The 23,523-nt window shown below is 47.2% G+C and overlaps 2 protein-coding genes across 2 annotated transcripts in view; one reads left to right on the plus strand and one right to left on the minus strand.

The window, feature by feature from the left end:
• Window positions 1–1,708, plus strand: part of Manba (mannosidase beta) — an 85,425-nt gene extending 83,717 nt beyond the window's left edge. Inside the window, exons 18-19 of the transcript XR_008722596.1 lie at window positions 496–611; window positions 1,478–1,708. The gene's annotated coding sequence lies outside the window, so the exon portion shown is untranslated. The remainder of the gene's footprint in view (window positions 1–495; window positions 612–1,477) is intronic.
• Window positions 1,709–8,061: 6,353 nt separating this feature from the next.
• Nfkb1 (nuclear factor kappa B subunit 1) overlaps window positions 8,062–23,523 on the minus strand; it is a 109,285-nt gene continuing 93,823 nt past the window's right edge. Inside the window, exons 16-25 of the mRNA XM_055628196.1 lie at window positions 23,101–23,242; window positions 20,760–20,874; window positions 18,132–18,333; window positions 17,494–17,663; window positions 17,079–17,181; window positions 14,785–14,909; window positions 13,992–14,058; window positions 13,532–13,704; window positions 12,557–12,734; window positions 8,062–8,880 (exon numbers count right to left, since the gene is read on the minus strand). Coding sequence (XP_055484171.1) covers window positions 8,720–8,880; window positions 12,557–12,734; window positions 13,532–13,704; window positions 13,992–14,058; window positions 14,785–14,909; window positions 17,079–17,181; window positions 17,494–17,663; window positions 18,132–18,333; window positions 20,760–20,874; window positions 23,101–23,242 — 1,436 coding nt within the window. The 3' untranslated portion in view covers window positions 8,062–8,719. The remainder of the gene's footprint in view (window positions 8,881–12,556; window positions 12,735–13,531; window positions 13,705–13,991; window positions 14,059–14,784; window positions 14,910–17,078; window positions 17,182–17,493; window positions 17,664–18,131; window positions 18,334–20,759; window positions 20,875–23,100; window positions 23,243–23,523) is intronic.

Consider the following 23,523-nt stretch of genomic DNA (forward strand, 5'->3'; position numbering starts at 1 on the left):
ACACACACACACACACACACACACACACACACACACACACACACACATTTTAAAAAGAGACATACTAGAAGTAAATCCCGCTTCTGGGTGTAGCTGAGAAACATTTATCTGAGGGCTTGGCAGTTAAGAGCTGTTGATGAAACAGTGTTGACAGGGCCAGCCATGGTGTAGAGCTGCCACATTAACCCTCCACCCTCTAACTCAGGTCTTCTTAGAGTACGGCCAACAAGGCCTCATTTGTTTAATCCACTTGCAGCCAGGTCTTCTGATTTGACAACCGTAATTATCCTAATTGATACAATTAAGGGAATGAGCTTTAATGTCAGACATATTTGGTATTTGTGTTTGAATACTGGGCCAACGCTAGCAGGTTTGAGTCTTTCCGTGCCATCATTTCTATGTGTGTGTGGTTATATGTGTATGTGTGTGGAGACCAAAAGTTAATGTTGGATGTCTTCCTTCATCTCTCTCTACCTTATTTTTTTTTTTTTTAAGACAACATCTCTCTCTGAGCCTGGAGCTCACTGATTCAGCAAGGCTAGCCAGCTCTAGCAAGACCAGTGAGCTCTGGGGATCTGCCTGCCTATGCTCTCCCTGCCGTGAGGTTAGAGGTATGTACCACCATGCTTGGCTTTTATGAGGGTGATGGAGGGCCAAACGCAGACCCTCATGCTTGAGGACCAGGCACCATACCAACTGTGCCATCGTTCCAGCCTTTCTCTGCCTTAGCTTTATATATACATACATATATATATGCATATATATATATATAATTTAACCCACCGCATACATTAATTGTGAGAACTAAATGAGATCTGCATGAATACAGCAAATGTCAGCTAGTGTGATTAATTATCATTATGATTAATTACTATTATAATTAATAGTGTTGTGATTACTGCCTCCATACGAAGGAGGTGGGTATATCCGAGTCTGGGCAGGCTTTGGATGGTGGCTGTGAGCAGTGTCACCCATGGCTCCAGGAAGAGTTGAGGGAAGCAGTGAGCACCCGTCATCTTACCCTGTCCTAAAGACACATTTACAGAGTGTTTGGATAAAGGTCACAAAGGTCATTTGGTTAGCAGGTTTGAAGGACCTCATAACATTTAATAAGTGAGATTTCCTGCCAAATAATGGATTTACCTATTCTGATCTTCATGCTACAGGAAAACAAACAAACAAACAAACAAAAAACAAACAAACACCAAAAAAACCATAAAGCCAGTATTTGCTGAATTCACTCATAGTCCATAATCTCATCTTATAATTAGTTAAAATCACCTTCGTATTAGAAGTCTGGGCTTTGAGGTCTCACACACAGCTAGGCTTTGGGGAGGGCAAGGTGGGCACTTGGGCTTCCGTCCAACCATAGGACGCTGGGGCACCCTCTCCTATGCCTGGATGCTCTTTCACTCCCATGTGTGTTAATCTTGATTCAGTCCTGTAATACCCACCCTTTGACTTCCTTATCTTATAGACATGGTCAATAATAATGGGAATTTCACAGCACCACTGTGAGAACTGAACAGGATCAGCCTCTCTGTGCCAGCATGGATGAGCTCACGGTAAATGCTGCCTTACGGTTACTGCTTCACAAAAGACGGTGGAAGCCATCAGGCCTGCGAATCTCTTGCTCAAAGTGAAAGAGGCATTTAAAGCTTCTCTACCAGGGATTGGGGATGATCCTGGGCTCTACGACCTGAGTTGAAGAAGCAGAAAAATAAATATATTTATAATCTATGGCTATCCTTTTATTTTGGTATGGCTCTGTCCAGTTTTATCAAAAGTAAAAACAAAAAAGCTGCAAGAGACAGAGCCCCTTCTAGCTGACTAAGCAGGGCCCGGCATCTCCTCACAGAGGCTGCTTATCTCCTAAGCCAGGAAATGAGGCTGAGAGAAGGTGGCTGCCAATTCCTGGGCCAAGTCTGGTTTTCAGCAGGCTTCCTGGAGGTTCTGTTCTCCATGGCTCTAAGGTGGGAGTAGAGCGTGAGGAGAGCCTGCAGGAGCTGGCTGTCGGCACCCTGGAGTACGTATATGGGGGCACTGTTCTAGAGAAGAGAAGGAAGTAGTGACAGGTGATAAGTGAAAGATGAAGAAAAGGAGGAAAAGGAATAAAAAGGGAAAGAGTGTGAGGGAGAAAGAGAGAAGAGGGAGAGAGAAAAGGAAAGGGAGAGAGGAAGAGAAAGAGGAAGAAAGGATGTGATGGAGGAAGAGACAGAAAAGAAAGAAAAAGGTGGAGAGTGAGAGGGAAAAGAAGAGACAGAAAGGGAATGAAGGGAAGGTGGAGAAGTTGGAGGGAGGGGAGAAGTAAGGAGACTGCACCCCTCTTAGCTGAGCTCTGGCCTCTGTCCAGGCTCCAGGCAGACAGAGAAGAGCAACAGTACGGCTGGGTCACAGGTCCCACTTCCTACCCTGCCTTTAGTTTACTTCATTTCTATCCATCTTGCTACTCCGCAAAAGGCAGCAGCTGGGTGATTTTTAAAGTTGTGTGTGTGTGCGTGTGTGTGTGTGTGTGAGTGTTTAGAGGTTAGAGGACAACTTTGTGGAGTGGGTTCTTACCTTCCACCCTTTTGTGGGTCCTGGGATCCAACTCAGGCTGCCAGACCTGAGTGATTTCTAATTGAAATTTAATTACTGCGGCTCTGTGAAAACCTCTGGAAGAGATGGGGGAGATGTTAGATGAGCTACAAAAAAAAAAAAAAAAAAAAAAAAAGGCTCACTATCGAAAGATGTGGCCATCAGCTGCTGAGGGGCAGCCTGCTGTGTGGCCTGTGGGAAGGAATGACATTCTGCCTCCAATTTGCTGCTCTTTGCAGCTTTAAGGAGTCTCTGTGCCTTTCGGCTCTGGCCCACATGCTGTGTGCATAAGCTGTTCCCTGGTCCCTCACTAGGTGTTTGGCTGGATGGTGAGGAAGGCGAGCCAAATGGTGACGGTGACCTTCAAGGGATCAAAACTCGGATGGGGAGAATTGCAGGGCTGCCGTTGATAGATCGGAGTGGTTCGCACACATACTTTGGGAGCCCAACACTGTCCTCACACCTGGAGAGATGGTGGTATTTCTGTGTCTCAGGGAGTGAAGGAGAGGTGAAGGGGCCGTGGAGGCCCAGGGGAGAGTAAGAAGGGTAGTTACTAGCTCTGGGGGCAAGGCCTCCCTGAGGGGCTGCAGTAGGACTTTGTAGAGGTGCCCTGTCTGGTTCTTTGGCCTCTCTGGGATGGCCTGTGATTTGTTGGGAGTCAGGAGTCTGCATTAATGTAAGAGCATGGGTGGGGGTTTGTTTTCATTGTTGTTTTGTGGGCTTTTGGTGTTTTCCAGACAGGGTTTCTCTGTGTAACTCTGGCTGTCCTAGAACTCACTCTGTAGACCAGGCTGACCAGGAACTCAGTCATCTCCCTGCCTCTGCCTCTTGGGTGATGGGATTAAAGGCGTGTGTCCCCACTGCCTGGTGCATGGGTGGGTTTTTGAGGGCTAGGGGATGCACCCCAGGAAATGAGGCCAGGTGGTATTGAGAAACACCTATAGGCTCCGAAGCTACTGGGAAGGGTCTGGAAGGAGTGGGAGAGCCGGTGAGAGAATGATCTCCGTGCACTCTTATGTCTCCTGTCCTGTCCTGCGGAGTTCTGTCTAGTTTTAGTGTTCTTAGCTGAGTTGGTTTGGAGGCGTGCTATCTTCCAGATGTTTGGCCAGCTGTGAGTGATGTCCTTCCAATGCCCTGATTGACAAGCTCCTTCCTCCTGCTGGCACAACCGCTAAATTTTTTCCTTCATGGCAGCCATTTGCACTCTGTGACTGACTATTGAGTGAAGCAGAGACATGAATTGTGAAGGCTGAGGACTGAGTTTTGGCCCAGCCTCTGTCTTCACAGAGGAACAGGCCCCAGCACATGTATCCTGTGGGATGTGGCAAGGAATGTAACCCCTTCATCTACCTCAGACGGTTACAGAAATAAATATTGAGAAATATTTTTGAGGGGAAGCACTCATGTTTAAAGATATTTGTTTGGGGGCTGGAGAGATGGCTCAGCAGTTAAGAGCACTGTCTGCTTTTCCAAAGGTCATGAGTTCAATTCCCGACAACCACATGATGGCTCACAACCATCTATAATGTGAACTGATTCCCTCCTCTGGCAGATATAAATGCAGATAGAACACTCATAGACATAAAAAAAAAAGTCTTAAAAATTTTTGTTTGTCTAATTTGTAAGATTCCAAATCGCAAAAAGAAATTTAGTTCAAATGCATAAAGAACATTTGCATTTGGTCAGGAGATGAACAGGTGTGCCGCAAAACAAAATCACTCATGCTGTGCAGCGACTCGTTCAAATCTTTGAGTCCTGCTGTACCTTAAGTTGGACACTATTGCCTTAGGAAAGGGAAGGGAATGTCAACATCATCATCATCATCATCATCATCATCATCATCATCATCATCATCCATCATTATTTGCTTTTGAGACAGAGTCTGTTTCAAAAGCAAATGTAATCTAGGCTGGCATCAAACAGATGGTGATCCCGCTGCCTCAGCCTCTTGAGCCCTGGGATCACAGACGTGCCACAAGCCTGGCTTTAAAAAATAGTTTTGAAGTGCATAAAATATCTCTTTCCCAACAGAACAGACCTAAGAATCTGGTCCCTTGGTATCAGGCATAGAGGTTCAACCTCCCCCAGTTACAGGTGTTTCCTTCTTACCCTTGCAGGCTTTGGGCTTTCAGTACCAACTCTGCTCCCTGGTGTTGAGTGGAATACTGGGGGAGGGCTTTCCAGACCCTTGCTTTGTATGCTCTGCTTCTGGCCTGGAGAGAATGATAGAATCTCTGAGAGGCAGCAACTGGTTCTTCCCACTGGCCTGGAAGAAAATAACCACCACTTTTGTTTCACCCTGTTTGGACTCCTGTGTCTCTCCACATCCATTGCCAGAAGAAGCCCAAGTCAGAACATTTTCCTGAAAAGCACAAACAGGAAGAAGAAAGGGGCAGTGGCCTCAAGCCCATGAATAATTCATGCATACCCATTCTAGCCTGTTAGTAATTGATTTAACCAAGCAGTATGTCCTTATGGTGATATTCTGGGTTTACTTTGCATATGGGTCCATACATTATGGCTCCATCTTTGCACAGAGCTGTTCCCATTTTTATTAAAACAAGCCAGTTTTTCATTGAAGACTTTTCAAGCACTCTCAAAGATAGTTTTTGGAGTTGGGTGGATCTGGGTTTGAGTGTGGGATGGGCCAAATTTGAGCTGTGTTTCTCTGTCACAAATTGGGGTTGAATATTCAGCACTGACTGGAGAATTAGTAATCCTTGACTGAAAGGGGCTGGTGTATAAAGACTCTCTCTGGCTGGCCTCTTCACCTTCGCTTTGGGCCTATACTCTGTGCTGGTGACTGCAATGTCTGTGTCTCCGAGCTACCGCAGGGGACCCAGGTGGGAAAATGAACAACAATAGGACCTCCTTCTGCTGAAGAAGAAAGGCTGCGGATCCTGAAAAGGTCTGGGTTATGCCTGTGGAGTACAGAAACCTCAAAAGATGACTGAAGTTCTGAGGAAGCTATTTTTGAGTGGCAGCCTGCTGTGAGAGGAGCTTTCAGAGCGAGCTTATTTCAGGCCCATTGTAGCTTCCCACCTGACTGTCTGCCCTGGCCTGGTGTTTATACCCCATCTGCTGGTGCAAAGGTGAAGATGGACTCTCCTTCCATTGAGAGGCAGGCAGTGCTGGCTGCCTTCATGTGGACTAGCATAGAGACCTGGGGAAGTGTCCGGAACGAAAGAAAGCCAGGATTGCTAATTAAAGAAGAGAAGTGCTATTTTCTTTATTGGCATGGGCCGTCTGGTTGGTGACAGTATCTTTTCATGCTGAACCTCTGGTAGGGGAACTGTCTCACCAGAAACCTGGGAAATGGTAGCATCCATTGTTAGCTTCAGAGGTGCCAGGATATGTAAATGCTCATCACTTCCTCATCTGCTTAAAGGTCATATAGTCCTCAATACCAAGTGCATGAGTAAGGAGTGTGGCTTTTGCATAATAAAGTGCCGGAGGCTGAGACAGGGCAAAAGGATTGGTGAAGATGCAGGCAACACACGCAGGAGGAAGACAGAAGAGAGACAGGACAGGGCTGGGAGAACCTTCAGGGGAGATGCAATGACTGAGAAGGGTTAAGTCAGAGGTTAGTGAGAGAATGGGCCAGTAAAAGACCAACAGGCTTAAACTATATAGATGTCTTATTAAACCTCAAGTGGGGTCTCTGAAAGCCTCCCAGTAGGTCCCCTACACCTGTGCTGCTGGAGATCTCTGGGATGCCGACCCTGATGTGGACAATACAAGACATACAAGATGTCTCTTTGGGGGCCCTCGAGCCTGACAAGTGTGAGAGACAGAGAGAGAGACAGACAGAGAGAGAGAGAGAGAGAGAGAGAGAGAGAGGAGCCTAGACCCACCTTAGACTGCTTCCCAGAGATCTGGGGAGGTCACAGAGATGGGACTGGCTCTCATATGCCCACCATGGATATGGATATGGGGTGGTAGCTCTTTGTTGTGAAGGCAATTTCCAAAGATGGTAGATGGTAGGTGGTGGGCTTCCAGTATCTTGGATGGGGTCAGTGGTAGATCATTTGCATGGGCAAGGCCTTGGGTTTTTGTTTTTCTGTAATTTATTTATGTGTATGGGTGTTTTGCACATTTGTGCACCGCTTGCCTGCCCTCAGGGACCTAGCAGTTGCTTAAATCATCACCTGGCATTGCCGGGTCTATGTGGATAAAAAGACTGCCTGCCATCCTAGCTCTCTCCCCACTTTCTGTCCTTCTCTCTGCACCCATCCCCCCAACACTTCTCGGCCCTCATGGCTCTGCTCCTGTCTGTCTGCTGTCTACATGTCCACTGTTCTCCTCTACCTCTTCTTTAGGCTCTCATTCCACTCCCTTCTTCCAAGTAAAGCCCCTTTATACCAGATCTGTTGCATGGCATATTTTCTCAGGAGCTCACCTTGGCATGGACCTGCCATGGCACCTCCTCACTCCATTTATTTCCTAACAGCATGTGCATGCCTGGTGCCCACAGATGCCAGAGAAAGCATCAGATTCCCTGAGACTGGAGTTACAGACGGTTGTCAGCTACAATGTGGGTTCTGAGACTTAAACCCACTGGCTGGTCCTCTGCAAGATCAGCCAGTGCTCTTAACTGCCAAGCCACTTCTTCAGCCCAAAGGCTTTGGATTTGATTTCTATACTACAAAACCAAAAGACCTTGGTCACACATCAGAGACCTTCAGAGGGACTGTTTAAAGCCGTCGCTCTTTTCTCTAATTTCAACTCTGCATGAAGAATCAACTAAACTTCATGCTGGAAGGTCTTTTTAGTTTTTAATTAAAACATTTATATCTGCTTACAATCTCAAACATATATACAATGTATTGCGATCATATCCGCATACCCTACTGCTTTCTCTTACTTTCCTACTCCTAAGCCCATTTGCTTCCCTGCCTTTGTGTCTGTGTGTGTGACAGTTTAATTATGGTTGCTTGTTAGGAGTACGGGGAGGGGAATATTTATTGGAGCATGGACAGTATACCAGTGGCTATACTATTGGAAGAAATGACTCACTTCCCTAGCAAGAATTAATGGCCAGCTGTTATGTGCGTGCTGTACGTGAGTCTTTCCCCATATATGCTGAAGGGCCACATCTAGTAGATTTTGTGTAGTCAGCCATAGTTACCCTGTGTTCATGAATGCAATGGCCATGCTGTACCCAGATGATCTGCTGAAGCTCCAATACTTCATACATCCCAGGGCCTGGAAGGGTACACTGGAGAGGAATAACGGACAGAACGGAAGTGCTGGCACATCTGCCACAGGTCGAGATGAATGAATTACCTCTGGCCAGATTTTGCCAAGCTCAACTTCAGTGTTGAGTCAGAACACTTTTCTGTATATATATATTTGAACATTTCTAGCTTTAAAGAAATGCGTCTAAAGGAGAGTGTGGAGGTGACATACAGGGATCCCAGCTACAGGGACTCCTGAAAAAGTATTTGCAGAGATCAGACAAGATGAGTTCAACAATGTGCTTGTCCTTTTATTATAAAAGTAAAATAAAAAATAGCATTTATAAATCCAACATTTTTTTCTTTTAAAGTATTTGATTTAGAAAACATATTTACAATAGTAAAATGCAAAAAAGGGGTAAAATACTATATTCAGCGCTGATTGTAGTATGTTTTAAATATTGTTAAGTTCATGTGTTTTTTTTTTAAATCACAGATAAACCACATTAGAAAAAGCAATGTCTTTTTTTTATTGCGCATCACGTTACTCATTTAAAAATATGTTTTCTTAATATTAATTTGAACGCACAAATATACTGTAGATGGCTAGGAAGAACAGCAGGTGGGGACACCTTTTAATGACAGCAGGGACCACAGAGGGGCAGCAGCAACAGGAAGCGCGTGGAATCCAGCAGCAGCTGGATAAGCTCAAGCCACCATACCCCAAGCCGCACTGCAGCGCAGCTGAGTGCTGTGACTGCTAGACACCGTCTGAATGTGACAACTAAAATTCATTTCAGAACCAGGAAAGGAAGCCAAATTCAGAAGGCCTTGAACGCAATCAAGAATGAGTCAGCAGGCCGGCAATCCTCCAGCACCTTCGGATGCCCTTCGCCTTCCTCCTTTGGAACGATGCAATGGAATTTCAGGGCTTTGGTTTACACGGTGCGGGGAACTGCAGCAGGCTAAATTTTGCCTTCTATAGGTCCTTCCTGCCCATAATTGTGGGGAATTTTGTTCAGAGATAGCAGTGAGCTGTCTCCAGTCAAAGACTCGGTAAAGCTGAGTTTGCGGAAGGAGGTCTCCACACCACTGTCACAGACACTGTCGCTGTCCCGGAGCTCTTCTGCAGAGAAAGCACAAAGTTGTCAGGGGCTTGGCCAAGTCAAGGCGAGGCAAAGTCCTACCCGGCTGCTCTAGTTATCTCCAACTGCCAACTCCTCATGGTCTAGAGTCACCTGAAAGGGACTGGCCAGATGAGACCGGTCTGTGGGCATGTCTGACAGTTAACTGACAACCCAGCTCACTATAGACAACTTGACTTCCTACAGACAGCATCACTCGTGAGAGAGAGTCCTAGGCTGTGTAAGAAAGGTGAGATAAGCGTGAGCCAGTAAGGCAGCAAGCAGTAGTCCTCGGCAGTTTCTGATTCAAATTCTTCCTCGAGTTCCTGTCTTCCCTCAGTGACGGATGGTAACCTGTAAGCTGACATAAACCCTTTCTTCCCCCAAGCTGCTTCTGGTCAGAAGGTTTTATCTGAGTGTCCTCATAAAACCAGAACACCTGCCACAGCGGTGGGCTCCCTTCCCAGGTTCTGCTGGGGGCGACTGTACGGAGGGATGTGCTGGCTAGCTTCCATCCGCCATGACGTCAGTGTTGCTCACAGCGGTGTGAAGGGCAAGAAATACCAAACGACATTAAAAGCTGCTGTAGTGTCGCAGCTGCTTTTGAAACCTTGCCTTCTGTTTGCCAGAGTCCCGTCTGAATTCTCCTGATTCAGAATATGCATGTTTCCCCCTTAGGAATGAGACACGTTTCTAACTGTCCTATTACTTTCTTACAGCTGTGAGAACTACTGAGCACAAGACAAAATACATTCATGACAGAAGGAGAAACTAAAAATGAGATCTCTCTCTGGGCTGTATGAACTATTAAATAATACACATTGCCTAAACATGTTTTTTTTTTTTGGTTTGTTTTTTTTTTGATAGAAGAAAATGAGTGTGTTTTGTAAAATCTGTCTATACTTAAAAGTTTAAGTTAAATTCTATTTGCTGAAAAGCATCCTTGGGGATCTGACCAGAGCAGATTATTTTCTGTATAGAGTGACTAAGGAAACAGAAGCCTAACACTTAGCAAAATGCTTGATTCTCACTCATCACTGAATCTTAATGTCAGAACACTGAGAGTCAGTGTTGTCCTGGTGCTGACTCAGCCAACCAACAGTCTTTATTTGCCATTATGTAATGGGAACTGTCGAGAACTTTAAAGGCTTACTGTTTATTAAGGTTTGGATCGTAAGCTGTCCTCCTAAGGCTGTGTGTTAAGTAAAGATCTGTTTCCAAGCCCGGGACATTATTTGAGTGGTATGACTCTTTTGTAGGAAGGTCCTCAAAGAAGGAAGTGAGGTCACTGAGGGTGTGGCCTTAAGGAATACTGGGACCCTGGCCCCTCCCCACCACTGTGTACTCTCCAAACATATCGAAGTGAGGATTCCTCCAGCATGTGCTTCCTCCATGAAGGGCTTTGCCATACCCTGAAGGCAACGGACCACGGAACCTGTAAACTCTAAGCCCAAACCAAATCCTTCCTCCTTATAAGCTGGTCACAACAATGGAAGTCTAAGACGATATTTAGGTATTGACTCTGTGTTTGTGGGCTATGCACATGTGCACGCGTGGGGAGGCCAACATCGGGTGACTTCCTGAATTATTCCCCATCTTAATTTTTGAGACTGGCCAATGAATCCCATGTATCCACCCCTCCTGGTGTCCCTTCCTCCTCCATGGTTGGGCCACTGGGATTACAGGTCTTTGTCACCCTAGCTGTCTTTTCCAAAGATACAGGAGAGGACAAAGTTAGGCCCTCACACTTGCCATCTTCCTAGCTTCTAAGTATTCACTATTCAATTCTGATAGGAGCACCATCATGTCACAGCCCTGTGGGGCAGAGGACAGATGGAGGGCTCAGCACAGGGCTTGGAGCCTCTGTGGGAGCTCAGGCAAGAAGTGCGGAGCACTGGCCTGGGCAGCTGCCATGAGGGAGCCTGCTGGGTCCGACACGAGGCACTGAGTGTCAGGAAACATCCATGGCAACTCTTAGCTTTTGTCTTAGCCTGGAGGCTGGCTGTACTTCTGTCAGACATGGCCAATATGAGCTCATGTAAGAGTTGTGTGCAGACGGTAAAACTTACTCGGCCATAAAGAAAGATGAAATTTGCAGGGAACTGGATGGAGCTGGAAAATGAAGGTAACCCAGACAGACAAACACTGCATGTTCTCTCTCATGCAGGGATCCTGGCTTCCGACAGTCACACATGCATATTTATGTGGGAGTGAGTGTGGGTAGAGGCCAGGAAACTACGAAAGGGGCCTTTGAGGTGTGTGTGGGGGAACGAGGCTTTAAAAGGAAGTAAAAGGGTAGGGAGAGTAATAGAATGCACATGAAAGTGGAAGGGGAAGATGGCGGAAGAGTACAGGTAAGGGCACAGGGTGGGGGCAGGGCTGGGAGATGGGGAGGAGAGGCAGTGGTAAGGAGAATAAACCAAAACTAAGTATATAAACATGCCTCAAGGAAACCAGTGCCCAGACACATGAACATGCATACATAAATACCCAAACTTCTCCACAGAGAAGGAAGCGTAGGCCTGGACCTGCCTATGGAAAAGAGGAGGAGGTAGTAGTTGGGTGTGCTGACAAAGCCCTGAGTGGGCACTGACGAGCAAGGGGCTAGGAGCCGTGACAAACGCATCAACAAGATGAACAGGATGATGCCAATTCTGGCAACATGTGAGGTCCCTGTGAGGAGAGCAGCCCTAGGAGTGGTGAGGTCAGAACCAGAAGTAAGGGGTCAGGAAGTGGACAGGGGTGCAGAGGTGGGCTGCAACGCTAATATTCTTCTCACAAGCCTGAACTCAGCTGAAGGGTGTAACACGGAAGTGACGTTTTACATTTCTGATTTTAAAGCCTGACAACTAGGTTATCCACAGCAGGTGGGGAAGGAACGGAGCGTACGAGATACGGGACAAAGAGGCAAGAACCAGGCGGCCAGGACCTGCTGACGGTGAGAGGGAGGTGCCCGGGGAAGGCTGCCCTGGGTGGGGGGCAGACACAACCTGCTGAGCCCAGGCGGAAGACCTCCCACACCGGTGTCAGCAAAGGGCACAGATGGGAGACTGCTGGCTGTTTCTGTTTTCAGTGGAGTTTTGTGGCTGGGGTTCAAGATGAGCAAGAAGAAGGGTGCTAAGGTGTAGAGAAAGCATGAGACAGTTCGAACAAAGTAGAGTAACGGAATTCCTGGCCTGTACTAAGATCCATTCCTACAAATGTATGTTTTGGGGGATGACAGGTGGAACTGTTCACGAGGGAAGGCAAGTCAGGACCATGAGCATGGACGGGAGCTGAAGGAAGGCCAGGCTGGTGGGAGGAAGTGGAGGCCCTGAGGTCCGGTGGTGTGGAAGGAAGGGTCATATATTATCCTATCGCCTGGGCTCTACAACTTGTCCTGCGAACCCGGGGCTGTGCATCTTTCTCAGAATCTCTCTTTAGATATAACAAGCATGAGAAATAGTGTTTGTTTAGCCTCCGTATCCAATGTTTACTGGGAAGCTACGTGACCCATGTGCCAGTATGACTGTCTGTGGGAACTTCCCCTTCCTGTGTTTGGGAGCGTGGTGGGGTGTGGGTGGCATTCCAGGTAGGAAGATGCATCCAGGAAAAGGTGAGGAAAGGAAACTGTAGCGCCGCATCACGAAGCACGAAGACCCTGCTCAGGAGAAAAAGGGAATCTCTCAGCCTCTTTACCTATGTGCTGCCTTGTGGAGGAAGAGGAGAGAGGCAGCGAGTGGGCCTGAGCAGTGATCACGGGGCTGGAGTCTGTGGTTTCCCGGGTGCAGAAGGCTGCCTGGATCACTTCAATGGCCTCTGTGTAGCCCATCTGTCGCAAGGCCTCCATCAGTTCTTTGATGGTGCCCCCAGAGACCTGGTAGGAAAGTGGAGAGTATGTTCGTGTGTGCCAGCCCACTTGCAGGCTGCTAACATCAGCATCCATCCCTTCCTCCCCGGGTCTGCTCCAGAGAGACAGGGGGCCTGGGGAGGGCAGGGAGAGGAGCACCTGAGAAAACAGCGCTTAGCTTCCAGTTCCCATCTTAGAAATTCACTCAGGAAGTCACAGGAGAGATGGAGAAGGGGAGGATAACAGAGACGGAGAAGACGGGGGAGATGGAGAAGGTAAGGGAGAGGGAAAAAAGGAAAAGGAGAGAGAGAAAAAGGAGGAGAAGGGAGGAGAAAAAGCTTGTGAGTTCACTCAAGGCAGGGAGACTGCCTACAGTGACATCTACTCGCAGAAATCCAGGAAGACAGCGGCTAACACTGACAGGCTCATTCACAACACTCCTGTCCATGTTCTTCCACATTTTGGCTTACAATTGCTCCGATAGGAGTCACCTCATAGAACAATGAGCCCATGGCCCGGGGTCACCCTTTTGGAAACAGGGGATGTGCACGCTGATCATAGCTTAGAGGGATCCCAGCTGTGTGGTGGCTGCATTTTCCCCAGGAAGGCACTAAAAACAGGGAATGTTTAGAGGCAGGTAATAGTCTTCTCAGGGAAACAACTTCATCCTGGCCTGGGTGCCTTTGCCTCTCCATGTCCCAGGCAATGACTGATTCCCTTCCACAAAACTACTCCATGGGTAGGGGACTGTGGTGGGCTGTGGCCTTAACACAGTCAACTTCCAATAGTGACATACACAGCTAAATGCTGAGGGGGAGCGTTACCTCATAGTTGTCCATAAGCGTTTTAGAGGGAGCAGGACTCAGCCGGAAGGCATTACTCAGAATCCCCAGCCCTAACTTCTGAGCCAGAGTGGCCCAGTTTTTGTCTGGATCAGGAGTTTCCAGCAGCTTACAAAGCTGCAGCCTCGTGTCTTCTGCTAGCTGCTTCATGTCTCCTAAGGAAGAAATATGACTGTTTTAGCCTTCCAGGGACTATCAACTGGAGAGCATATGTCACTGCAAACTTCTGATGGAGGCAACTGAGCTTCTGGAAAGTCCAGAGCCCCAGCTGAGCAGCAGCAGCCTGTACTTATCTCAGTGAGGACCAAGCCTTTCTCCTTCCCACCTCTAGGCCTGGGCCTTCCGCACACCCTGGACCGGGCTGGTCTTCTCGCTCCTCTCACAGAGCAGAGCAGGGGCAGCAGGGGCAGCAGGGGCTGAGAAACTGTTCTGCCACACTCACCTTGTGGCAGTATATCGTCCGATGTGAACACCCGCTCATATGGTTTCCCATTTAGTATGTCAAATACCTGTTGGAAAGAAAAACATGAAATACTCACAGAAGTGATTTTCACAAATCTGTAACTACGGAGGGTTTCCCGGTGCTCTCTGAATGACTTTGCTGATGGTACACAGGGTAGAAGCGTCAGGGGTCACTGCAGGGGGTCAGTCGTCTGTGTTCCCAGCAAACAGGCTCCCAGGAGGTGCACGGACAGATGAGGAGCTACGCTGATCCGTACAAATCCGACCGCCTCAGACCTGCACACTTCCTACTTCGCCTTCCGGCTCTTTTTCTCTGGGCCCAAATCCCTAGTGACTGCTTTCTCCTTCAAGTCTAGGCTCAGCTGAGTTTTAAGGAAGGTTTTAAAAATGTTTATGGAAATCCACAAGAGAATTCCTAGTTTATTTTTATGTTCAAAAACCCCTCCCCAAAGTTCTGAGCAAACTGGCTTTTGACTGAGATGGCAAGCCTCCTGGTCACATGCTCAGGAGTAACTTCTGTGGATCTTGTGCTTTCTAACCTCTCACATCTCAACTCTGATCTGATTAAGCAAACAGCGTCACACTCGGGCTCAGCTGACCTAGATCTTTCATGGATAGGCACTTCAAGATTAATGTGCCTCTTGGTCAGCACACATCATAAAAACAAAGGCAGGCTCTTCAGGGAAGACAGTGCCAATAAGACCATCGGTTTTTACGTTCCTGAGCCACTGGCTTCCCCGGAACACCCATGAGATAGGCTGGGCAGTGCTCACCTGCCAGTTGGCAGCCATATCCAGGGGTGTGGTGCCAGGCACCACACCCTCATCTTCTCCAGCCTTCTCCCAAGAGTCGTCCAGGTCATAGAGAGGCTCAAAGTTCTCCACCAGGGGGTCTGCTCCTACAGAGTCAGGCAACACAGTGTTATGTCAAATGCAAAGCTTGTCAACACCCAAATGCACACAGGGGTCACATTTCTAAGGACAAGTTACCTCTAGCTCATGAGGCAGTTACAGGAGAATGGTTCATTTTCAGTAAGATTTAAAACAACTTTTAAATTTTAATTTACTTTTACTGGTAAGGTACCATAGGGTGCCCTCTACAGCCAGGGCACCATCACACAAAAAGGATTGCCAACACTCCAACTTGCAACTCCGCAGGATGTTTTTAATCTAAGGACTAGTAGGCGGCAATTTACAGGGACCAAGATGCACCCACAAGGGTAAAGCGCTGAATCTTCACATTTACAGCCACCAATGCATATACCTCTCACCTTCTCCTCTTGCTTGCTCAAAACAGCAGATCTGCCCTGAGCGCCCTACTTTTAGGGCCCTAATTCTCAAGCAACAGAAAAATAAACACCAAAAGAACCCTGTGCTAAGTTGGATGTGTTGTTATGGAAAAAAAAGTGCTAACAAATCTTGGGACTCCAGCTGTTCTTCAGCTTCCAGCAAGAAAACACACAAAGTAATCCAAATGTTAGTGGGAGTTGCCTCTTAAGGCCTTCCTTGGCTATTCTACTGGTGTTCAGCTTGGCGTGTAATGAACAATGGCAGGCTCAGCACAGCCTTTGGGATGAAGAATTTGCCTCAGCTCTGCTGGAAGAACACTTGACTTGGGCTCATACCATGCTGTCTTGCCACCCTCTGCAGTGTGGCCTGCTCTTTTATAATGTAATCAGTGAGATGGCCAGGAGCATGATGGAGACGTGAGTGTGAAGGCCTGAGGGCTACATATGTACCTCATGACTGAGGGGGCCAGGGCTACGGCTAGGCTTCTTGTTTTGTTTTCTTTTTCACATAAGCTATTATTTGCAACATTTTCATGGTAAATTCAAGCGAAAATTTTCACATTTTTATTTATGTATCTACTGTTGAGACAGTATTTCACTATGTATATTTGGTTGGCTTGGAACTACACAGACCAAGGTGGCCTAAGCTTGTGGCAATTCTCCTGCCTCAGCCTCCTGAGTGTTGGCATTTCAGGTATGCATCACTATGTCTGACTAAGAGATACTTTTTTTCCAGTGTAATCAGTGACTTCCAAAATGACTCACACATATTACTACCATTACTACTGGGGCTTCTTGGGCAAAATGAAGTTCAGTTTGACTAAGGAGACAGAAAGGCTGTTGCTTACTCTACTCTGTCCCTCTACCTTTATGATAGGAACTACATCTACAATCCAGTTTGCTCGAATTTATGAGGAATGTGCCTTCCACAAATCCTTCTGTAGCGACCTCTGAAGCAGATCAGGTGTGTCATGACAGGCTGGGAATGCAGATGTCATCAGCCATGAGTTAGCACTAAATGCACAAGGTGCTGGAGACGTGGGCTGAGCTAGAACAGATCCCTATGCTTTGCAGGACTAGAGAGGAAACGGAAGCACCAGAGAAGCCCAAGCAAAGTAGACACACCAGGCGGAAGGAAGAAGTGTGCAGGTTCGGGCTGTGGAGGTGTGACTCAGCTGTCCAGGACACTGGGAGTGGGGCCCGATGGTCTTTCTAGCCTGTCTTCTTGGCGCTAAGATGGGATTAAGAGCAACGGCACTTATCTCAAAGAGTTGCTGAGGACTAAATGTGGTAAAGCAGACAGTGTATGTGGGATGCCAGCATGGCGCCTGGAACACAGTAAAGACTGAATGCCAGCAAGTTTTAATGCCCCGTGCACAATAATATGAATACACGGCTCGTTTGTTTTTCCTATGATGTCAGCTTCTAGGGGACTTTACTTGCAGAAGGAAGTCTTTAAATATTTTTCTTCTGGGGGCTTGTAATATGACCAGGCACTGATATAGCTCAAGATTTTACAGCCACCGAGTCAACCTGAACAACCCAAATGCAACACAGACACATGAATCACAGGGTGGAAACTAACATGACCTTCATGGTAAACCCAGGCTTATCAGGCCACAGAGAGCCCTTATTGCAGCTGAAGTGTGACCAGCCACATAGCTTTCATTTACCCACTTTCCAGAACCAGAACTGCAGCTCAGTAGGCAGCGTTGCACTCCCAGCCAGAGTGTGCATTGCTGATGTCAACGTCCATCAGTGACCGGCTGGCCATCTTACCTGCTGCTTTGAGAAGCGCTGCCAGTCTGGTGGAGCCTCTTCCAGCCGCTATATGTAGAGGCGTAGTCCCGTCGTAGGTTGTACTGTCCACGTCAGCATCACCCTAAATTCACCACAAAGAAAGTTAGCAGATGGCTCTCTTCTCCCCTTGTCTACCTCCCTGTCTACATGGCCCCTCAGGTTATACCATTCGCCCCAACTGCCATACTGTGCTGTCTCTGTCATTGAGGAAGTCCCCAGTCAGAGAGCTGGGCTGGGCTGGGATGCAGGAAGTGTCCTCTCTGAACTCCTGCACAGATGTTAAGCTGTGTGGAATTTCTACTGCTCAGCTCACCTGGTCCTGGCATCATTCTTTGAAAAGACTTCCCTAAGAGTCCTTGGGGATTTAGTTCAAGACCACAAGTATGTCCTTTACCTCCAGAAGCAGGCAGCCAGCCAACGAGATGTTGTCATACTCCACGGCCAGGTGCAGTGCTGTACGCCCAGACGTCTGCTCCTGAGCATTGACTTCTGCCCCAGCAGCCACAAGCAGCAGCAGACATGGCAGGCTATTGCTCATCACGGCTATGTGGATGGCATTTAGACCTAGGGCCAAGCAGAGGCACACATGTGGGCCGGATTGCCAAAACTGGACTGTGGGAAGGAGGGACGCCACCAGGCTGCAGCGATGCCACCAGGCTGCAGCGATGCCACCAGGCTGCAGCACTTCTGGTTTCTGTTCTGAGCATGCTTCAAAGGCTCAGAACAAAGGTTCTGCTTTTAGAGGCCACAAGCTCTCATTATGCTCACAGGAGAAACCGAGTTACTAAATACACATAAATAATGCTTTGTATAAGACCAGTGTTTGCTCGGGCCTGCTTTTCCACTTATAAGTAACTCTCCCAATCATCTTTAAAGGAGTCTGCTGTGGCAAACAGCAGAAAAAAACACAAGATATGATGAGCTCCAGCTGGCCAAGGAGAGCACTTGTGGGAGAAAGTCAAGTCCCACACATTTTTCAATGGCCAAGCAATTACACAGAAGCTGAGTGGGGAAGGGTAGACCTCCCCTTACCTTCTCCGTTGGGACGGTCAATAAGGAGTGCTGCTTTTCTGCTCTTGAGTAGGACACTGAGGATTTTGTCATGTCCTTCTTTGGCGGCTAGGTGCAGAGCAGAGTTACCCCAGCGGTCCAGAAGGCTCATGTCAGCCCCAACCCTCAGCAAGTCCTCCACCACGTCTTCCTGCTTGGTGATGACGGCTAAGTGCAAAGGTGTCTAGGTAGAGAAGGGGCCGGACAGACACTGGTTGGCTGTGAGCATCTGCAGTACCTGGCTTCAGAGCTATCATTGCAGTGTGGGAGTCAGGCAGGTCCTCACTACACAGGCTGGACTTCACTGTGAGGCTCCTACAGAACAGACTGGCTTGCGCTGAAGGAAGGTGTTGCTCTCTATCAGTGATCTCAGTTCTTTCTATGCCACACTTGGGCTATTCTGAACAGGTCTCTAGGGAATGGGTGGATGTGGATAGGAACTTGATCATGATAGATGGTCACAGCGATGTACTATGACTAGTGACAGATAGTCAGGGAGAATGTCTATGGTAATTTACAAATAATCCAAAATACTTAGACAACTATTTAGCTTTCCATCAAGAATAGTTATTAAGTTATATGTGATGTGTGTACATCTGTAATTACAGCTCCGTGGAGTGTGAGGCAGGAGGGTTGCCCTGGGTTTTGGGCCGTCCTAGTCTATAAAGTGAGTTCCAATCTTGTTTGGGCTATATTATAGGATCTTGTCTAAACAAACAAGCATCAACAACAACAAAACCAAAAACTCCAAACTTAGTTATCAAGCTGGGTGGGGTACACATTTGTAATCCCAGCACCCAAGGAGACACAGGAGGATTGTCTGCTCCATGCCAACCTGGGCTACACAGCAAGTTCTAGGCCAGCCTGGAACACAGTGCTCTGTGAGGAGAGATGGCTCAGATGAAAGCCTCCTCAGAGCGACAGGCATTTTCTTTGGTGTGGGGGACTGAACCCAGAGCATTACACATGGGGTCTACTCCCAGCCTCCCATTTACAATTCTCAAAGTAATTTTCAAATGCTGAATTAAAAATAAGAAGTAATTTGATGATTTCTTTAAAATAAAAGAAAATGAATTTTTAGATCTTTGTGTGTGTGTGTACTTAATTTCCTTCTTTCCTTCCTTCCTCTTTCCTCCCCGCCACATTCCCCCCTTCTTTCTTTCAAGTGTATACTGGCATGAGTGCCACAGTGGTGCACACAGAGGCTGGAGGACAACCATGGGACTCGTCCTTGCCTTTCACTTTGTTTTGAGGCAGGGTCTGTTTAACTCCCACCAGACTCAGTGATGCTCTGGTCCTCACATCTGCACAACAAATACTGCATCTGCTGAGCCTTCTCCCTGCTTCTTTTTAATTACTTTTAAAATAATGATTTAAAAAAAAATTAAAATGAGACCACATGCCAGGAACTGTGACACATGCCTGTCAATCCTGGCATGCAGGAGGCTGTGCTACAACACTTGATAGTTCAACACCATCCTGGGCAACACCAAGGGGTGGGGGTGTGTGGAGATGGAGGTGGGGAAGGGGGCAGGAGGAGATGGGGGCAGCATCGGCGGGTGTGGGGAGAGAACACACAGACAGAGATATGAAGGAGTGAAAACAATTTGAGTAATTTGCTTTAAAAATGGAATGATGGAGTTGTAGTTTGGCAGGGCATATGCTCAGCTCTGGATACAGTCCCAACCAACCAACCAACCAACCAAAAACCCCAACAGCACAAACAAACAAAATCAAATGAGAAATCAAAGAGTTCTTATCTCTTCTAAGTAGAAATTATACATGGCTGCTGGCCATAGGTTAGCAATGACGGGAACATGAGCTCGAAGCAGAGGCCCCAGCATCATCCTGGCTATGGTCAAGTGAGTACGGACAAACATAAAAGCTAACAAGAGGGCAAGAGCAGACCCAGAGAGAGGATTGGAGAGGTGCAAAAGGGTGTGGATGGAAATAGTGAAACGAGAGGAGAGAGGGAGGAGCCCCCAGAAAGTAGGCCACCATCTTGGCTCAGGTTGACACCCCATACTCAAGACTTTGTTTCTGCCAATGGAATTTCTATTCTTTGCTTTACCCTAAAATCTACTGGAGTTTTCAGCCCTCCTAACTTCTCAAACCTGAGCTGGACAGAAGATTTTCTTATGGAGGGTTGTTTTTCTGTTCTTGTAGCCTCTCGCCTCTCCATGCTCTGATCTCAGAACCTTTACCTCATACACACTTGATCGGGTTACTGTCCAAATACCTCTCCCCACATTCGAAATTCGTATAAAGTACTGTTTTTCACACTTGATTTTTTTCAACTTGATTTTCTTTACAGCTGTGACTTTTTTCTCCCTAGCTTCTCCCTCAAAACTGTATCAACTCTGACCCCTAGACCGTAAAGTCTCCCTTTTGTAGAGGGACACTGAGTTTTAGTGTGGGCTGATTGCATCCTCACACATGCCATCCCAAAACGTGTCTTTATAAAATAACATTCCCAACTAAAGACACTTTTAAGATACTTCTTACAAAAAGGTTTTGTTTTCTTTTTTTTCCTGTTACTAAAAACAGCATCCCCATGTATTATAGAGTAATGCTTTTTCCTTCAGTGATTGCCTTGAGATTTTTGCCTACCTGATACAGATCATTTCTCATGTTGATGATGTCATCTGAGATCAAACCAGACGTGACTTCTAGCAGATCCCTCACGAGCTGAGCATGAAGGTGGATGATGGCTAAGTGTAAGACGCTGGAATGAAACACAATAATTAACTAGGGGCTTAACAAATAGCAGTAACAAAACACTTCAAGAAATGGTGAGAGCTGAGGACTTGAATCCAGCGGTTACGGGTAGCTTTCTTTGGTCCTACCATGTTTTGATTCTGCAAATGTATGGATCTGAGGTAACATGCTTTCTCTGGATGACTTCCTCTCCCACTGCTTATCTCAGGCTACCACACTCACTGAGAGTGCCCACCTGCCTGCGGGGGTGCTTATGTCTGACCAGATACATGAAGTGCAAAGGCACCCACCCAGTCGGAGACCAAATGACTCTAAGCTCCCAGCCAGCTCTGCCTTTGTGCCTCTGATGCAGGCAGCTCTCCTCTATCTCTCTCTGATGTACACAGAGTGAACAAAATCAATGCCCAGGCTTAGGAACAGCTTAGGCAAACTCAGTTGCTGAGCTCTCTTCCTCCAAAACAATGAGAAGTGACTTTTATTTTTAAACAAGGTCTTGCTATTTAGCCCTGAAACTATTCATTTAGAAATACTTCTCAGGGAAGATCAATCACAATTTGCTTGTTAGACTGTCCTATGGCAATATTAACCCTAAGTAAAACATTCATACTTTGATGAGAAACGTTCTAGCCCATACCTCAGGGCTTCACTGTTGCTCTTGATGGAGTGCTGGTATAAGCTTCTGAGAAGTGATGGAGACATGATGTTCACACGTCAAGTAAAAGGACGTGCTTCAAAGGCTGCCTAAGAATTTCCACATGCAGCTCAGCAGTTCTCAGGAGAAGCACATCTTCTCCCCTTCAGATCCTCATACCCTTGTGGGAATTTCCCTAATACTAGAGGGCTCTACATATCTTCTTTATTGTATTTTCTATGATGACTGATGGTCACGGGGTGCAGACTATAAGCCAACCATGACAAGCTGAATGAAGATGAGAGGCCAGAGTGCACCTGTCTACACTCCTGAGTGAGCGGCTCCTCTGTGTCTCCCGGGTCTTACCATCCTGATCCCAGGAAGCCTGCTAGTTTAAGACTTGAAGGAGGCTCTATGTATTTGTTTCCTGTTTGGGCAAGGAAGGCCACTGCCTCAGCTGCCTCTTGAAATACCCAGGGTCCTCACACATATCCTTGTGTTCCTCTCCACACACTTGCTGAACTGCATGTGCCTGGCACCCCTTTTCACAATCCTTTCTTCAGACACCACATCCCACTTTCTAACCTGTTTGCCCCATTGAACTCATCCATTCAGCCAGTTCCTAAAGATGTCAGTTGAAGTGCTAATGTCCTGCCTTGATTAGTTCCTCCGTTTTGTGGTTATTTGCTGTTGAATGTTAATTGGATGATTTCCCCTTAAAGACACCTTCTGCTCTTCAGAACTTTACACAGAGAAGGTTGTTTGGGTTTGTCTTCTATGGTAGAACAAGGCCAGTGGTTATACCACATCCTTGGTTACAACTGCAAGCAACAGGGACAAAGGTCTCTGTGTCAAACCCCTGATGCTGGGATTTTCCTAAAGCATTTTGTTTTTAAACTGAGACTTAACACAGAGCACTCCAGAATGCTTCCACAGAAACAGACTTCTTCTCGATGTTGATGCTATTTTAGAATCACTTAGATAAAGCACTTGAGTTTCAAGACTGCTGTCTCTGGTTATTTTTATAGGCTTTTAGATCATTTCAGAAGTCTCAATGAAAGGATGAAGAGAACTGTTTTAGAAAGGAGCCAGGTGGCCTTGCAAACAGAGCCTCAGGAATAGACAGCAGGCGTGGCGTCTGGAATGCCAAACTCCCACGCCACCTGGCCAGAGCTGAGGCAGAGCCACTCACATACTAGTGACCCTTAACAGAGGCCACAGAGAAGGAGCCAGTGGCTAGGAAAGAATAGCATTTCCTTTTATTTGCTGTACTTTTATTTGCTGTTATCATCTTTACCAGGCGCCTTCTTGGGTGCACTATGGCAACAATGCTTCAGGGGCTTTGCAGGGCTGTCAGTAACTCTCTCAGTTATTATTTTAATAAATGAAGCAAGGGTTTAAAGTTAACATGCCATACACACATCTGACTGTTCTTGCCTACAGAGACACCATACCTGAGGTCTTGCCAGATGAGAGCAGAACCCTGTTTCCACTACAGCCCCCAGGAATGTCCCCTGTCTAGCCCGTGTGCACCAGCCACAGCCCTTGCTTTCCTCTGTCCTGAGACAGCGCTTGCCGTTCAGCAGTCCTGACTTGGCTCACCTGTCCCCGTTCTCATCCTGCACCGCGGTGAGGTGGCGCTGCACGGCCAGCAACATCTTCACGTCTCCTGTCACTGCATAGTCGAAAAGGGCGTTGGCATGCTGCTTGGCAAGCTGCAGGGCCTTCTCAAGGAAGAGGTGATCTGCAAGGCAACGGCCACAGCACAGCTGAATCTCACCTGCTCGCCCTATGCATGTGGCATGAAACACTATGTTAGCTGAAAATGCTCCTTTTGGTGCTTCTGGACTGTGTTGACTAGAAAAAGCACAATTGGGCATTGTCTCACTGACAGAGAATGCGGTCAAGAGATTGATTCCAAAGTGTCTGTGGGCCTCCAGGAACAATTTGGAGGTATCTGTGATTTTAAGGAGAACAATCAGTGTCTATGATTTAAGGGGGATAATTAATCTCAGGGTAATTGGC

This window comes from Psammomys obesus, unplaced genomic scaffold, assembly GCF_907164565.1.
Source record: "Psammomys obesus unplaced genomic scaffold, mPsaObe1.curated_primary_1811, whole genome shotgun sequence".
Taxonomy (NCBI): Eukaryota; Metazoa; Chordata; class Mammalia; order Rodentia; family Muridae; genus Psammomys; species Psammomys obesus.